The sequence below is a fragment of the Microcebus murinus genome, chromosome 15, assembly GCF_040939455.1.
Source record: "Microcebus murinus isolate Inina chromosome 15, M.murinus_Inina_mat1.0, whole genome shotgun sequence".
Classification (NCBI taxonomy): domain Eukaryota; kingdom Metazoa; phylum Chordata; class Mammalia; order Primates; family Cheirogaleidae; genus Microcebus; species Microcebus murinus.
Window position 1 is genome coordinate 23,582,013 of NC_134118.1, and position 17,389 is coordinate 23,599,401.

General features: G+C 41.7%; 1 protein-coding gene across 6 annotated transcripts in view; it reads left to right on the plus strand.

Moving 5' to 3' along the window:
* The first annotated feature begins 679 nt into the window (after positions 1–679).
* Positions 680–17,389, plus strand: part of CARMIL1 (capping protein regulator and myosin 1 linker 1) — a 318,790-nt gene continuing 302,080 nt past the window's right edge. For 3 of the 6 annotated variants that reach the window (XM_076010503.1, XM_076010505.1, XM_012741299.2), the window contains exons 1-2: positions 721–1,105; positions 5,211–5,308. In XM_076010503.1, coding sequence (XP_075866618.1) covers positions 1,066–1,105; positions 5,211–5,308 — 138 coding nt within the window. In that variant the 5' untranslated portion in view covers positions 721–1,065. Of the gene's footprint in view, positions 1,106–5,210; positions 5,309–17,389 lie in introns of all 6 variants that reach the window. The other 3 variants (XM_012741297.2, XM_076010502.1, XM_012741301.2) reach the window with 2 other exon arrangements.

A 17,389-nucleotide genomic window follows, 5' to 3' on the forward strand; every position in this document is an offset into this window, starting at 1 on the left:
ATTTTCCAAGGCGCTCTCACAACCCCATGTCTGATATTGCAAGCGGAGGCTGCAGAGCAGCCGCTGAGCACACACAAGAAAGTGTCTTCTCACCATATGGTTAGTGTTTACAGGCTTCGTCTAGCTCTCGCTCACAAGAAATGGAAAATTAATAACGCTGGTGAAATGACATGCCACAGGGAGGATTGAAAAAGTGTGTAAAGGGTCCTGGAAAAACCAGCTTCCGTGCAGACGGGTCTGCAGAATCTGCAGTCTCCCGTCCTCCAGGTCCCTCGGCCGCCGGGAGGTGGGACGGAATCGGGAAGCCCGGGCCCAGCCGGCTCTCCTCCCTCGCAGCCAGCAGATGGCTCCCGGGCTCTCTCTCACGCTCCCTCGCCCCCTCTCCAGACGCAGGGCTTCTGCGGTTCGGGAGGGAGGCGGCGAGAAGGGGCGCCGTGCCCGCCAGCCGCCGCGCGCGGAGCGTGTCTCCCGGGGGTGCGCCCCGCACCGGGGACCCGGCGCCCGGGCCCCTGAGGCCGGCCTGGGACCGGCGCGGAAGCCGGCTCTCGCGAGGTGAGGAGGGAACGCAGGAGCAGGAGGAGGAGAAGGAGGAGGAGGAGGGCCGGAGCTGCCCCCGCCCAGCCGCAGCCCGGCAGGAGAGCGAGGAGAGCCTCCCACTCCCCCGCCGCGCGCTCTCCCCGCCCTCCCCACGCCTTCCGCTCTACCTAGGGCCCTAGGTGCGGCGCCCAGGCCGGCCCGAGCTGCGCCGCGGACCAGCGAGCCGGAGCAGCCGCGCCCGCCCGCCCGCTCCGAAGCCTGCCCGCTGCCCTTTCCGCCGCCGGGAACTGCGAGGAGGCGTCATGTAGCTGCGGCAGCAAACCCACCTCCTATTTGCAACTCTTTTTTTTTTTTTTTTTTTGTGGGGCGGGGGCGCGGCAAAATTGTATCTCCGCTCCCCCCCTTTCTTGCCCACTCTCATTTGCAAGCTGCATCTGCCTCTCTCAAAAAATTGAGAGGTTCAGGGAAGAGCGGGGGGCCGTCAATCAGAGTTAGACCTGCAATACCCCCCGCACCTAGAGGGCAACCATGACCGAGGAGAGCGCTGATGTTCCCAGGGAGTTGATAGGTAAGCTTCGCGTGGTTGTTAATTTTCCATCTTCCTCTGCGTGCTCCTCACCTCCACCTCCACCTCCCTCCCACCTCTGCTTTCCCGCAGGTCCCGCGAAGTCTCGCCGCCCCGTAGGTCGGAGTGGTGTTGGGCAGGGGCGCTGGGGGGCGCCGGGAAGTTTGCTCCCCTTCGACCTCCTGGAGCCAAGCCTGGAGAGGGGAGGCGTGGGGGAGAATCAGGAGCCCCCGAGGGTCTCTGCCGGGAGCCCCAGGCGCCTCCTCCAGCCCCGACGTGGGGTCCGGGTTGGCGGAAGAAGGGGGCGGGCTACCTCAGTCTTGGGAGTTCTGGAAGCGGGAAGAACCGTTTGCGGCACCCAGCCCACAGCCCCAAACTCGGGAAAGTCCGGGGAAACCTAGCAGAAGGACAGCTGGCGAGCACACAGTAGGTCGTCTCCGGCATGTGTCAGGCACCCTCGAGAAAATGCCCGTGGGAGGGGCCCCTCGACACACAGACTTGGGGGGAGGGGGAGCTGGTCTGGTAAAATTGAGTGGGCCCGGCAAGGCGTGGTTTGGTGTAGCGAGCTGGGAGCGAAAGGGTTACGAGGCTGACGCAAACCCTGGCCAGGAAATTGAGGGTTAATGATACAAGCCTTATTTTAATAATGATTAACTTACCAATTCTCCCTACCCCGGATCTCATAGGGAACCAGTGTGTGGTACCCCGTACAAGGTGACCCATTGTTTGAGTCCCTTAAGGTGTTTTTTTTTTTTTTTTTTTTTATATGGGGCGGGGGAGGTTGGATTTTAAGTCTTGGGTTTAACTTAATTATCTGGAGGGTTAAAATGGCAGAGCTAAAACAGGGTGGATAGGAGTGTTCGAAAACCTAGCGTTTAAGCGTGTGTGTGTGTGTGTGTGTGTGTGTGTGTGTGTGTAGAATGTTATATTGTAACAAGGTACGTGTGTCTGTTTAGATGTGTTTGGGGCCCCAGTGACCTATATTCCCTGCTGTACCATCCTTGGCACACTACACAGCTTTAGCCCTCGGGTAGATGCTGTTTAATCGGTGCTTACAACAAGAGGAAGTTCTAAGCCCCCATTTATCTCTATGTGGAATTTGGCCCTCTGTAGCTAGTTTTATCCATACTTCGGAGGAATTTGTGTGTGCCCTTCCATTAGTGACTTAACTCAGCAGGTAAAACTTGAGGTAAAGAAGCTGTTGCTAGATTTGTACAGAAGCCTCTACTTTTGTTGAATTACGAACAAACCTGACCCTTTATCAGAATTTAGAGTATGAAGTTCTTCTCTCTCTTTTTCTTTCTCACTCACACACACCCCATCATACTCCCAGCAGGTCCTCTTTTCTGTTCCCAACTGAGTGGAGGCTGCCCCTTTGCTGGGGCGAGTGACCTATCTGGTTCTGGAGGCTGAGACCTTTCCAACACTCCACTGGAAGAGGAAACAAACGCCTGAGGCTCTGAAGATACCTTCATAGGGAGGTCCTGAGAAATGGTTTAGGGAAGGGCTTGCCTGGCTGGTCAGGCAGGGGATAAGGATTAAGAGGGTGGCAGATTTTTAATTTGTGTAATGAGTTGTCCTTGAGCCTGGTAATGAGAAGTTTAGGTAATTATGTAGACTCAAGTGAAGGGTGAAGGATGGAGTGGAAATAAGGTATCTGGTTTGTATTAATGGTTTTCAAAATAAATAGTTTGGTATTTTTTAAAAGTTAAATTTGACCCGTATTTTGAAATAGAACTTTTGTGTGTATTGAATATTGCCTATGTCATAAGTCTTTCAACAGAGTGACATACACTTTTGTGATATGCCTGAAGTGATTTTTCTGGGCCTTTCACGGTCAAGTTCCACTAGTGTGATAGGGGAAATTCCTGCACCTGCTTTGCTCTCTAATTGCAAATGCTCATAAGAGCTCTGTTCTTATCAATTCAAAATGGCATCCATGTGAAAACCTCAGTATATTTACTTAAGCTAATCCCCTAAGACATTTAAAAAACATATTGTATATCTTTCTGATTAAAAAAGTAATACTGGATTTTTGTAGAAAAAATTTTAAATGTGGATGAGATTATAGGTCACCCATATTACCACTTAGGGATAACTATTTTTCATCTTTTGGTGTATGACTTCCCAGTCTCTTTCCTTCTGTGTATACTCTTAATTCGGTTTCAGATGCCCATTTACCACAATTCTTTTTTTAGGAGAGGGAGGAGCAGCCTGTACTTGTTTCAAGTTCTGATAGGAACTGGGTAAAGAACTCCCAGTGCAGTGGGCTCCCACACATGTGCTCTTGCCCCAAACATTCCACCTCATTGCCCTTCCTTGAACAGGCTGTGCTTTCTTAGGTTTCCATGTTGTTCTCTCTGCTGATAATGTCCTTTTCTCCCCCTTTTCACTTTTCTTTTTTTTTTTTTTCTACCCATCGTGTCTTACTGAATTATTATTATTATTATTATTTTTTTCACTTTTCTTATCTAACTTAGTGGCTCTAAATTTTTGTGATGGCTCTAAATTTTTGTGATGGTGTGTTCCCAATAAGAAAATTTTGATCACCCCCTAGTAGACATATATTTGTTAAACTACATAACGTACTTCAGTTAGTGTGTAAAATCTAAAACATAACCTGAAAAACACACTGTAAATAGAAGTAAAATTTCTCTTTTTTTCCTGCATCTCAGTGGATTGTTTTGTACCCTCCACTTTGGAAACCAGTGTTCTATTTCCTATGTCTTCAAGATTCAGCTCAGCGATTCCTTCCTACCTGAATGAAGCCTTCTTGTGCTCCCTAATCCATGACCTCGGATACTGTGTGAAGATTTGTTTCCTAGCATTCCGTCCATGGCCTCCACTAGATTGTAAACTCCCGTGATAAGCAGAGACCGTTTCGATCTAGCACTGAGTAGAGTACCTGACACACAGGTGCATGTATTTGTTGAATATATAAATGAACCAAAATGATCATGGAATACAGAGCTGTGGTAGCATACAGGAAGGAGCTATATTTTGAAGGATAAGTAGAATATAACCAGGAAGAGAATAGGGAAAGGGCATCCCAGGAAAGAGAATAATATATAGAATCCTGCTGTAAAAGATGACAATATCAGGGATGATTGGATCTTTAGGTGTGTGCTGAGATGTTTAGCTGAAAAAATGTGAAAGACCTTGAATGGCATGCTGTGAGGTTTGGGTTCATGCAAAAATGACTGCAGCTTATACACCAGGATGGACCTGATCATACTCATGATTTTGGAAGGGTTTCTGTGGTTATGGAGGTGACAGTGGCTGATAGATTAGAGGCTGTGGTGAGACATTCTGAGGCTTTCAATGCAGTCATGCCCAGGTGGTCAGGAGCTGTTTAGAAGGAAGGTTTTAGGAGATTCACTTCCTATCTGAGAGAAAGGAGTTGTCAGTAAGCAAAGTTTCTAGCTTCAGTAGTGGCCAGAGGAGAAGATAATGAGTTTGATTTGGGACATGTTCTGTTTGTGGTACTCATGGGAGTCCTAGGAAGACTTTCAATCTTTCTCTCCCAATTTCTCCTTTTCCATTGCCTTTGACCACTATTTGGGGTGTTGTGCAGTAATGATTTTGAAAGGACAGATGGCTGGAAGTGTCCTCTGGCTAAATCATTTGGTCCAGTTCTGGGTTCTTTGTTATATTCCCCACCCATCATGTCAAGACAGTCATAGAAAATGCTAATATTTGTATGGCCCTGTGATGAACCAAAAGGTTCCTGGGGACCAGAGGTAACCAGCCAAGGGTTGAGGGAATTTATGAATTTCTGTTGTACTTACGGTCTCCATGCAAGATAGTATGCATCATACTGCCCTGTGTTGCTGCTTTTTTTTTTCTTATGCATGTATCCTGTTTTCCAAGCAAGACTATGTCATGTCTTGCATGAGCTGGTATTATGTTAATATGCTTTTATATTTGCCTCAGCATGTGAGCACACAATACAAGGTACAAAGTAGATGTTTATTAAATACTTGATGGCTATTAAAACAAATAAAAAAAAGACAACAATAAAAACTATACTCCTCCAAATATCCTCTCTTCCCTAATGCTTTTTTTCTTATTAATAAAAGACTGTAATGAAATTATTCCCTTCTTTCAGAAAGCATAAAGGATGTTATTGGCAGGAAGATAAAAATTGCAGTGAAGAAGAAAGTAAAATTGGAACTTAAGGGAGACAAAGTTGAAAACAAAGTGCTGGTAAGTATTATTGTTTATTTTTACTAAAATGTTTGGAAGTGAAAATATCTCTTCCCTAGATTGTTTTGATAGCTTAATTTTCATGCAGCAGTATGTCGGTTGTTTTATATATATATAAAAATATAAATTTTCGATTGTTAATTCAAAAAATAAAACTTTTCTGTTTTTCTGTTTTCCTCTTATAGCTTCGGAGAAGACTAGAACAATTATTCATATATTTACATTAATTGTGTTCTATGTTTTGTTCAAAAGTTCTGATGACCAGTTTGTCTTAGATTACTTGGAATATTTCTTTGTCAAAAGTTAAAAATGGGGCAATTAGGCCGGGCGCTGTGGCTCACGCCTGTAATCCTAGCTCTTGGGAGGCCGAGGCGGGCGGATTGCTCAAGGTCAGGAGTTCAAAACCAGCCTGAGCAAGAGCGAGACCCCGTCTCTACTATAAATAGAAAGAAATTAATTGGCCAACTGATATATATATAAAAAAATTAGCCGGGCATGGTGGCGCATGCCTGTAGTCCCAGCTACTCGGGAGGCTGAGGCAGAAGGATCACTCGAGCCCAGGAGTTTGAGGTTGCTGTGAGCTAGGCTGACGCCACGGTACTCACTCTAGCCTGGACAACAAAGCGAGACTCCGTCTCAAAAAAAAAAAAAAAAAAAAGGGGGGGCAATTTAAAATTTAGAGATCAAAGGCTTTTAAATTATATTTCTCAAAGTTTTATTTGTTTACTTATTTTTGGGACAGAGTCTTGCTCTGTTGCCTGGGCTAGAGTGCCGTGGCATCAGCCTAGCTCACAGCAACCTCAAATTCCCAGGCTCAAGCAATCCTCCTGCCTAAGCCTCCCAAACAGCTGGGACAACAGGCCCATGCCCACCATGATAGCCAGCTAACTTTTTCTATTTTTAGTTGCCCTGCTAATTGTCTCTATTTTTAGTAGAGACAGGGTCTTACTCTTGCTGGTCTCAAACTCCTGACCTCAAGTTATCCTCCTGCTTTGGCCTCCCAGAGTGCTCAGATTACAGGTGCAAGCCACCATGCCCGGCCTCTAGGTTGTAATAGTCAGTTACCTATGTTTACATCATCTCTTAGAGCCTGTTTTCATATTATTCAAAGTTTGATGTTAATTAGAGCTTATTTATTTGATGTAGTGGCTGATTACATGACTTTATAAGGTCTTGTGGAGGAGTTTTGAAAATTCATCTCATCTTGGTTTAATTATTTAATTCAAATTTCTCAAATGGTTATATCTGAAAAATGTGATGATCTGAGAATGTGAACAAAATGCTGGTCATTTTACGTAGGTTTTGGTGTTTTGGCGGGAAATGTCTTCTGGAGCCAGTATGCATTAATGTGATTGGACTTGGAATTGCACCCTGTTTATGAGAAGGGTTGTTGGGGACCCAGGGATTAGACCTTGCTGAGCACAAGTTCCTAGAGACTCATCAGTGACTGAGTTGTACTTTTAGAGAGGTGAAAAGTCTTTTGTAGTATTTTATTGGTTTCTAGGTTAAGATTATGGCAAATCTAAATTTAAGCTTAAGTGGAGAGAATATTCTGTTTATCACTGGAAATTCTCAAACATATGCAAACAAAGAATAATACCTTGAACCTTGTGTACTTTTCATCCCAGCTTCAATAATTTTTGGCATTTCACCAATATTGTTTTATCTATCTACTTCATTTTTTTTTTCTTGGAGTATTCTAAAACAAATTTTAGGTTTATGGTATTGAAAGATAATGAAAGAGAATATTCCATTTCTTCAGTTGAAGTTGCCACAGAATTTGAAGTATCTTTCTGATAACATCTGTCTTGAGAATCTTCTAAAATATCTAACCCCAGGTTATGTGTCTGTCTTTTCTTACAGATGTAAGTAAGGATTATGTTATTGATGTATGACTTCTATTTCTTTGTTGTCTATGTATACAAGTCAGGATGGCAGAGGCTTTGAAGTAGGAAAACCTGAGTGACTTTTGCCCTGCAACAAAATATGCTCATGTAAACTGCATGACTAAGGTTATCAATAGCTGAAATGATCGATGCCATTGTTCTATTTAGCTTAATAAGGAGTACATTTCCTTAAATTATGTTTTTTAAATGTTGTGTTACTTTTTGGAGGTGGTAGTATAGAGAGAAGAAATATTGCTTCTATCATGTTTAAAGTAGATTTTTAAAAAAATTATTGATTTATTTTAGAGACAGGGTCTTACTCTGTCACTCAGACTAGAGTGCAATGGTGCAATCATAGCTCACTGCAACTTCAAACTTCTAGGCTCAAGTGATCCTCCTTCATTGGCCTCCCAAAGTGCTGGATTATAGACTTGAACCACCATGCCCAAACAAAGTTTTTATTATGTAATAATTTACAGGATGAACCCACCTCTCTACAATTTAAATGTCAAGTAGTGGTTGCTACAAAAGTATAAAAAAAATGGTACTTTGGTATTATTTGGTGTGGACACACTATTCATTATACTAAGAATAAACCCATGTCACAATTAAAATTGATGATTAAATTTCAAAGACAAATTTAAATGTCCAATATAAAATAACTATTTAAAAGTAGTTATGAGTCCTTAATGTTATGATTTTTTTTGGTTCATTTTAACATTAGCTGGAGTTGATTAAAGTTGTAACCAAATTACAAATATATTGAATTTAAGCATTTATCTCCCCAAATTTGAAATCTAAGTAGTTTCTAGGAGCTTGGCCTAAACTTATGAGGGCTGTTACTTATGTGCATAGGCAGGAATTATTATATTGTTAGAAATACTCAAGGTCCGGCTTTCTTTGAAAGGCTTCAAGTTTGATCAAGAAGATTTAAAAAGTAACCTGAGTAGAGTACAGTGGCGTCATCATAGCTCACAGCAACCACAGATTCCTGGGCTCAAGCAATCCTCTTGCCTCAGTCTACTGAGTAGCTGGGAGGGACCACAGGCCCATGCCACAACACCTGGCTATTTTTTCTATTTTTAGTAGAGAGGGAGTCTCGGTCTTGCTCAGACTGGTCTCGAACTCAATCAATCCTCCTGCTGCGGCCTCCCAGAGTGCTAGGATTACAGGGGTGAGCCACCTCAAGTGGCCTGGAGTTTTTGACTTTGCAGAAATTTAATTACTTGTTAGTCCACTAAAATAGGTGATAAATAAATAGATTTAATACTTTCAGTACAGTTTCTTTGAGTTGCTCTCCTGTCCCTTTTTTCCAGGGACCACTATCATCTACTTTTCTTTTTATAAAGTTGGGAGTGTGTTGTATTTATTCCTTCTTTTTATACTTTGAGACTTTATACTAGTTCTAGTTTATCTTTTGTAGAGAGTTTATCTTCTTTCTTCTCATGATCACAATAGCTAATATTTACTGAACACTGACCAAGTGCTAGAGACTGTGCTGAGTACTTAATTATGCATTACCTTATCTGATCTATAACCCTATGAGGTAGGCACTTTTTACATCTCCATTTTCCAGATGAGGAAATTGAGATTTGGAGAGGCTAAAGTAACTTGCTTCCGGTCATCCAGGTACAGAGCTGGGATTTGTTTGCAGATCTGCCTCACTCAGAGCCTATCTGCTTTGCCTTTATGCTCCAAATAAGGAGGAAACAGCCTTGTTTAGTGGTTGCTGACTTCAAGCAATGATAGGGGATATTTGGACTTTAAATGGATCAGTACTCCCCATCTGTGTTTGATTTGATTGATTTATCCATTAATTTGTTTCATATTTATTGAGCATCCACTATGTAGCAGGTGTATGGTATGTACAAGATGGGTGCAGTCTGCAACTTCATGGGATTCTGAGCTTACAGTCTAGTTGGAGAGGTAAACATGTAGGTGGTTTGAATGTGCTATGAGTGGATGAATGGGGACTTCGAGAGCACAGAGGAGGAACCCCAAACTTAGGCCTGAGAGTCAGGGAAGACTTCCAGATGGAAGTGAAGCCTAAGCTGACACTCAGTGGATGAGTAGGAGTTAGCCAGGGGAAACAGTGGAGATGTGCTCTGGAGAAGGGGAATAGAATGTACCTGGAAGTGCGAGAGAGCTTAGCATGTTAGAGAAACAGTAAGTACAGCTAGGGTAAGGAATGCAAGTTGGAGATGGTCAGGCACAAAGCCTGATTCCTTTCTTTGCATTTGGGATATCAGGTGAAAGTTGGGACTGGTTAGACAGGTCTCTTCTTGCCACCTGTTTCTGATGAGCTTCACATGAACTTTATTCTCCCTTCTCTCAGGAGGCAATAGAGTTAAGGGCACAGATTTTGGAATCACACTGGGTTCACACTGGTGCTCAGTAACTTTATAACAATGTTATTAATAAGCATCAATTCTTTTCTCTAATGAAACAAGCATTATAACAGTATCTTTTTGGACATAATTGCTTTGAAGATTAAGTAGAATATATTTAAATACTGGTTAGCACAATGCTGCACATGGTAAACACCCAACAGATGATAAAGCAAGAGAAACCAAGGGGTCCTGCATTGTGTTTTCTCAGGGGCACAAAAGAAAATTTGTCTGAGCATGGTGGCTCACACTTGTTAAGTGCAGCACTTTGAGAGTTTGAGGTAGTAGGATGGCTTGAACCCATGAGTTGAAGGTTGCAGTTAGCTGTGATCATGCCACTGCACTCCAGCCTGGGCAACAGAGTGAGACTCTGTCTCATTCATTCATAAATATATACATAAGACAAACAATAAACATATAATGAAGACTAAGTATCTGTTGCTTCTATTGAGGGGTTGAGATTAGTTCACTATAAGGCCAAGTTTGGAGGATTGCTTGAACCCAGGAGTTCAAGGGTGCAGTGAGCTGCGATCGCATCACTGCACTCCAGTCTGTGTGACAGAGTGAGAACCTGTTTCTAAAATGAATGAATGAATGAATGAATAAATAACTTTAAACATATAATGAAGCCCAAGTATCTACTGCTTTTATTGAGGGGTTGAGATCAGTTCACCCCAACGCCAAGAGGGTTTATTTCAGTTTGTGACACCTTTTTAGCAGAATAGAGGGCAGCAGGCTAGATCCAAAATTTCTATGGTGTGCTCTGGTCAAATGAAATTGGAAATGCTAGAAGAGTGTTCTATGCTTAAATAAATTTGATGATTGGGTGTTAAAGATAAATCAGTTTCTTTATGGCTTTTCAGAGACATTAATACACCTCTTTGCATTTTAAATTTCTACGAATTGGATAAGGTATGCTAGCTTTCCCAAAATTATTTGACTAATAATGACCATAGGCTGTGAAACTGGGATGGACAGGCCAGAGCTGGTGCCACTGGGGCAGTAAAGGAAAGAACAGGCTGGAAGAGGCTATCCATCGTTTAGAGTGTTCTCCTGGGGAATGGTCCTTTACCCCCCTCCCCCTTTTTAATCTAAATGGTGAGCAGGTCTGCTCTGGGCCACACTGGCATGACATGTCATCTGTTGCTGTAATACCTTTCTTCACTGTTTTCAGAGGATGTCATTAGAAAGAGATTCTGTGTTTCTTAGACTCTTATTCCCTTCTCCCACTTTCTAATTGAATCTTCAGCCAATTTTTCTAGGACTCAGACTTTTAAAAAATGTATTTTAATTTATGTATTTTTAAAAATTAAACCTTTCATTTTTAGATATAGATTTATATTACAGTTATAACAAATAATACAGAGAGGTCCACTTTATGCAGTTTCATATCTTGCAAAATTATAGCATAATATTACAACTAGGACACTGACATGGATAGTGTGAAATGCAGGAGGTTTCCATCACCACAAGGATCCCTCATATTATCCTTTTATAGCCATGCCCCCATCTGCTTCTTTGACTACTGGTAGCTGCTAATCTGTTCTCCATTTTTATCATTTTTGTAATTTCCAGAACATCATATAAGTAAAATCATGCAGTATATGCCTTTTGGGGATTGGTTTTTCTCACTCAGCATAATTCCCTGGACCTTCATCCAAGTTGCATGAATTATTTCCCTTTTTTTAGCTGAGGTGTATTCCATGGTATGGAGGTACTACAGTTTCCTTACCCATTTATCTGCTGATGGACATCTGGATTGTTTCCAATTTTGGGCTATTAGGAATAAAACTGATATAAACATCTGTGTTCAGATTTACGTGTGAACGTACTTCTCTATTTCTGTGTGATAAATGCCAAGGAGTGCAATTGCTAGTTTGCATGGGAATTGCATGTTTACTTTTATGAAACTGGTAAACTGTTTCCTGGAGTGGCTATACTGTGGCTATGGCCCTTGTCCTACAAGCAGTGTGTGAGGGATCTGGTTTCTCTAAATCCTTGGCAGCATTTGGTATTGTCTGAATTTTTTGGACTTTATTTATTTATTTATTTATTTTGAGGACTAATGGTTGAAAGAAAAATATTGTCAGGTGGGAGCAAGGGCCTTGGTGACCTCTTCCAACTCACACTTCTGTTGTTTGTCTGGGGGAGAGGAATGTGACACTCCTCTCTCTCTAGGATTGTGGCTCTGAAGTGTGTGGAATGTTCATTCCTGGTCTCAGCTTTATTTTTTTCTGTTTGATTTTGGAATTTGGGTTACATCATCTTTGCCAGCCCCTTGTTCTTCCACACCCATAACAAAATGGGTCAGAAGCAAGATTCTCTTTCTTACTAGACTAAGTAGGTAGGGAAGTGGCATGCCAATTTAACCATTTGGTTTATTCACCTATTCTCTTTAAAACTATTCATCCATTGTCCATTTATTTTGTTTTGAAAAGTTAATCTGAAATCTCTTTAACATATTTCTTTTGTTTGGCTATGTATTTATGCCTTTCAGTCAATCTTAATTAGGCTTGATTGGAATAACTGTAACTCAATTTTTATTTTTACTTTATTTTTTTATTTTATTTTAGTGTATTATGGGGGTACAAGTGTTAAGGTTACATGTATTGCTCATGCTCCCCCTCTCCCCTTGAGTAAGAGCTTCAAGCGTGTCCATCCCCCAAACGTTGCACATCTTACTCGATGTGGTTGTATATACCCATCCTCTCCTCCCCCCTCCCACCCTCCCGACACCTGATAAATGTTACTCCTATATGTCCACTTAGGTGTTGATCCGTTAATACCAATTTGCTGGTGAGTACATGTGGTGCTTGTTTTTCCATTCTTGAGATACTTTACTTAGTAGAATGGGTTCCAACTCTATCTAGCAATATATAAGAGGTGTTAATTTTTAAAATGTTGAAAAGTATAGGGACATTATTTTGGGTAACATGTATTCCTAGAATATTTTGGTGGCAGTGCCAGCTTCCCTTAACTCAAAATGTAAACTTTACTCCTACCTGTTTATTTAAAAAAACCCAAACATTAAAAAGGGAACATCTCTCACAGAAAAGTGTTATAAGCATTTGGTTTACTTAATCAATTATGAATTATGTTAAATTTCAGATTTTCTCCAATAAAAACCACTGTTCTTTTACACTGGATCATGGTCATTTTTCATGGCCAGTCTGTTTAATGTTTTTCCAGTTTCCCAGTCTTTAATACCTAACTTGATTGAGTAGCACAACCTGTGCCATAGTCATTTTTCAGGCAAACATCCACTTAGAATTTGTGTTGTGTAGCTCCTTTCGGCTGATGTCAACCTTGGGTAATGGTTTCCAGGCTTCAAAAAAAATTTCACTTGTACCATTTAAAACACATAATTTTTCATGGAAGCCATGAAGTAGTGATATTTTAGGAGTATATTTTAGAAGTTCATAGTTAAACCTAAAATAATGTAAACCTAATCATTGATTTCAACAAGGCTGTTTTGATGAACACAAATTAGAAATAGAAAGGGAGATTGGATTTTGTTCTGGTTGCACGGTATAGAGAGATTCCCTATTCACCATTTAAGCAGTATAAATATCACAGTTTTTTAAATAGCTGGTCTTGTAATCTCAGGATGCTTTCCAAGTAAATAGAGATGGCAGGAGAAGCTTTATTCTGAGTTCTGCACAAAAGTGGTTATACTGGCAGCACAACTTACCTCAGTTGATCTCTGATATGTTAAATGTGGTGTAACACATCTGAATGTGTGTGTTGGTGTTTTATTCCAGTAGTTAAAATAGCTGTAAGACTGAAATTCATATCAAATGTTTGTAGACGGCAATGGCTTCTGAAGAATGCTGTTGGAAAAATCATTATTCTAGGCCCCTGGGTTTGCATCTCTCTGTGAGAGGCTCTTGTACCAGTTGTCGGGTAATTTGAACAGTTCCCTTTGTGGTACCATTAGGAGTCTCAACTTTTAAGGATCACTTACAATTCTGTGCATAGGTGATTTTCAAAGCGCCTGGGTGAAGTTACATGGCTCTAGAAAACTGAGCTTTAGAAAACAGCAACAACATTGAAATGATCTTCAGGAGCGGGTTATCAGAGAGCATGCATTGTTGCCAAGGATCCTGGCAAAAGTTCTGGGAAATTCAAAATAAAAGAATCCATATTTGAGTGCTTTAGAATTTACCTGAACTCAAAACTGGAGTCAGCTCCCACCTGTTTCCACTGATCTCTGGGTAGGGGGCAGGGTGGGGATGTGCATAAGTTTCAGGGAGGCAGGTCTGGAGACTTGACTTGTTATCTGAGCTGCATTTACACTCTACTCTCTCCTCATCTGCAACTGTCCCAGTTTCTTCTGTAGTTAGGACAGGCGAGTCAAATGACCTTGGGCAAGTAAGCTGTTGAACATATACCAGGCTTGGTGTAACTTTTCATTGTTCTTAAAAAGATACTCTTTTTCCAGTCTCTGGGATTTAGTCACCCTGGAACCAGTGCATTTAGGTAAACTGGAGAGGGGAGGGAGGAAAGCAAGGAGGAGCAGGAGGGTAGTATGAAAGGGACATAGTGGAAATTGAGGAGCCAGGAGATCTAATCAAAATATGGAATGAATAGGGAGAATTTGTTTTCATAGTTATAACATAGTTACAGTGAAAAGAAAACAATAGGACTTTAGCAAAATGTTACTGTAACACCTTTAGGTTTCATTTTATTTCATTGGAAACAATATCTGTTGTTAAAGCAGATTCAAAAATGCAACTAAAATTAGATGAGGGTTAGATTTTTTTTCCCTCCTTAACCATCTTCCATTTTCTAAAATGCTTTTTATTTTTTAATAGAATATAAGAATTTGGATTGGTATATATGGACATAGTGTTGTCTAAATCTTTGTTACTGTGTCCTATTACTCTTTCTCTCTCCCTCTCTCTCTCTGTCAATAGATCACTTTCCCCCACTCTGAGGAAAGAGGAGTAAACGGGGAAGGAAGGATGCTTGGGGTGTGTGTGTGGGCTTGTGTGTGTGTGTGTTGGCAGTAAGCAAAACAGACTGCTTACTTTCACTTGCTAGATTCTTTTCCTCATCTCTGTTTCTTGGGAGAAGGTTTTTCTTTTTGAAAAAACATTATCTCAAAAAAAAAGTTATCTCTTGTTGAACCTTGATCAACAGGTGCCTTGGTTTCTTTAGATATGGGTAGAGGCATGAAGTCCCTCTTACAGGTAGAAAGCAGGCATTGTACAAATGCCCTGAGCTGTGCTTATAGCATCTTTAACCTTTGCCAGGGGTTTGAGACAAATGTGCTTTGTCTGTGCAGATGACTCCATTGTTCAAAGTATATATTTATATGTAAGCATAGAAAAATATGGGAAATACTTACTGATTTTTTTCCAATGATTATATCTGAATTGACAGGATTAGATAATGTTTCATTTGTGCTCTCCGGTGTTTTATCATTTGTTTTAGTAATGCAAATATTGTAGATACTTCCGAAACTTAAAAAACAACAACAAAACAATGCCAAAGCAATGTGTAGCTGGTATTCTTCAGCTGGTATGCTGCACCTAGGTCAATGTTCCCCACACTGTCTAAAGGAGCAAAGATTCTCTGATGCCACATGCTGCATATCCCCTTCAAGAGGCAGAGTTCACTGAAGCTCATTAAAAACTCTGAGAAAGTCTGTTTAATTCAGTTCAAGAGTGCCATTTAGGGTCCTTTCATATCTGTCTGCGTTGTCTGCTACTACAGTGTTTTTGTAGGAATGGCGAAGGCCTGCGGTTCTTTGACTGCAAATGTGGTTCCAGGATCACAGCTCCTGAGTGTCATTGTCTCTGCAGAATCAGCCGTAACTTGTCCTTGGCCAACCATAACTAGGTGTGAGACTGTATTATATGACTTAGATCTTCGGCCCTTCTTGTGGGACTTTCCTATCTTGGGTCTTTGAATGCTTTAATAAATGGTAGTTGAGTAGATTTGCAAATGATAAGGCACATGGCACTTTTTTTTTTTTTTTTTTTGAGACAGAGTCTCGCTTTGTTGCCCAGGCTAGATTGAGTGCTGTGGTGTCAGTCTAGCTCACAGCAACCTCAAACTCCTGGGATCAAGCAATCCTCCTGCCTCAGCCTCCCGAGTAGCTGGGATTAACATGCACCACTATGCCCAGCTAATTTTTTCCATCCATATTAGTTGGCCAATTAATTTCTTTCTATTTATAGTAGAGATGGGGGTCTCGCTCTTGCTCAGGCTGGTTTCGAACTCCTGACCTTGAGCTATCTCCCCTCCTCGGCCTCCCAGAGTGCTAGGCTTACAGGCGTGAGCCACCACGCCCGGCCCACATGGCACTTTTATTAGGTGAAATATAATTAACAAGAACCATAAGCTAATATGTATGTAGAGCTAGTCCAGTGTCTAATAAGGTAATACAGTATCATAATGAAAGAAGACATTGCTTTTCTCCCCAGACAGTTCTGAAGCCAGTCAACTTCACCTGTGTAGCTAACAACTATCTAAGTCCTGTGCTCCTTCCTTTTATTCTCACTTAACTCTCCCAGTCCTGAGCCTTTCCCTGTTCCCCTGCTGGGGGCTGGGGGAGGGGTCCAGGCGATGAGACCTGTGGAGAGTCTCTTCGGCTATAAGTAGCTCCTCATGGAGCCCCTTTCTTCTTGCTGAGGCCCTCATGGGTTTAGCCTGCCTTTGTATTTTTTTTTTCTTGAGACAGTATCATGCTCTGTTGCATGGGCTAGAATGCAGTGGCATCATCTTAGCACACTGCAGCCTCAAATTCCTGGGCTCAAGCAATTCGCCTGTTTCAGTTTCCTGAGTAGCTGGGACTACAGGTGAGCACCATGATGCCTTTTTCTATTTTTTGTAGAGATGGGGTCTCACTCTTGTTCAGGTTGGTCTTGAAATCCTGACCTCAAATGGTCTTCCAGCTTCAGCCTCCCAGAGTGCTAGGATTGTAGTTGTGAGACACCACACTTGGCTCAGCCTGCCTTTCTCTCTCGTTCAAAACTGCCGTCGTGTACTACATTGTTTGTGGCTGTCTTTCCTTCCAGCACTGGTAGATAGGATGACATTTCTCTGGGACTCCATTATTTGCTGCCTCAGAAAACAAGCACATGGGACCCTTTCCATTTTCAGGATGCACTCTTAGTCACTCTGCAACAGGCAAGGAAAAACAAGAGAACCAGCTGTGGGAAAGTGACTGAGGTTTCAGAAGCCTTGCAGGGTTCTTTTAAGGAAATCTTTTTGCTCTCTGATTCCTGACTCCCCTGCCCTACAAGGCACAGCCACGTTCTCTTGTTGAACCTGAGCTAAAATATGATCAGAAATCCGGGCTGGTGGGGTAGGGTGTTATCAGTGGGCATTTTTTTGGTTTTCTGAATCCATCTGTCCTAAATCAATTGTCACTAGCAACCAAAAAAAGATTGTATCATCTGTCATAGGCATGACCTAAAGAGAAGCAGCTGTGTTTTAAATTTTGCTAAGTCTTGGTCAGTTCAGTTTGGCACTTAGAGCCTTCCAGCTCCTTTTCTTTTAAATTGCTGTGGACTAGTTTCTCTTCTTTGCCTGTGTCCTTGGGACAGCACAAATGTTGAAGTTTGGAGAAACATTTTGTACTTTGTTCACTGAGTCACAGTCACTGCTGACGTTGATGATAATCAAAACTAGCCTGCAGATAGTGACTTAGTTTAATACTTGGCTTATGTTTACAGATGTTTCCATTTAAGTCTCTTGGGCATCCTGCTCAGAAATTTTAACTCCCCAAAATTCATTGTTTGTGAATTAACTGAGAAGTTCTACAAGTTATTTCCTTTTCAACAGCTCGTCTCTCTAGT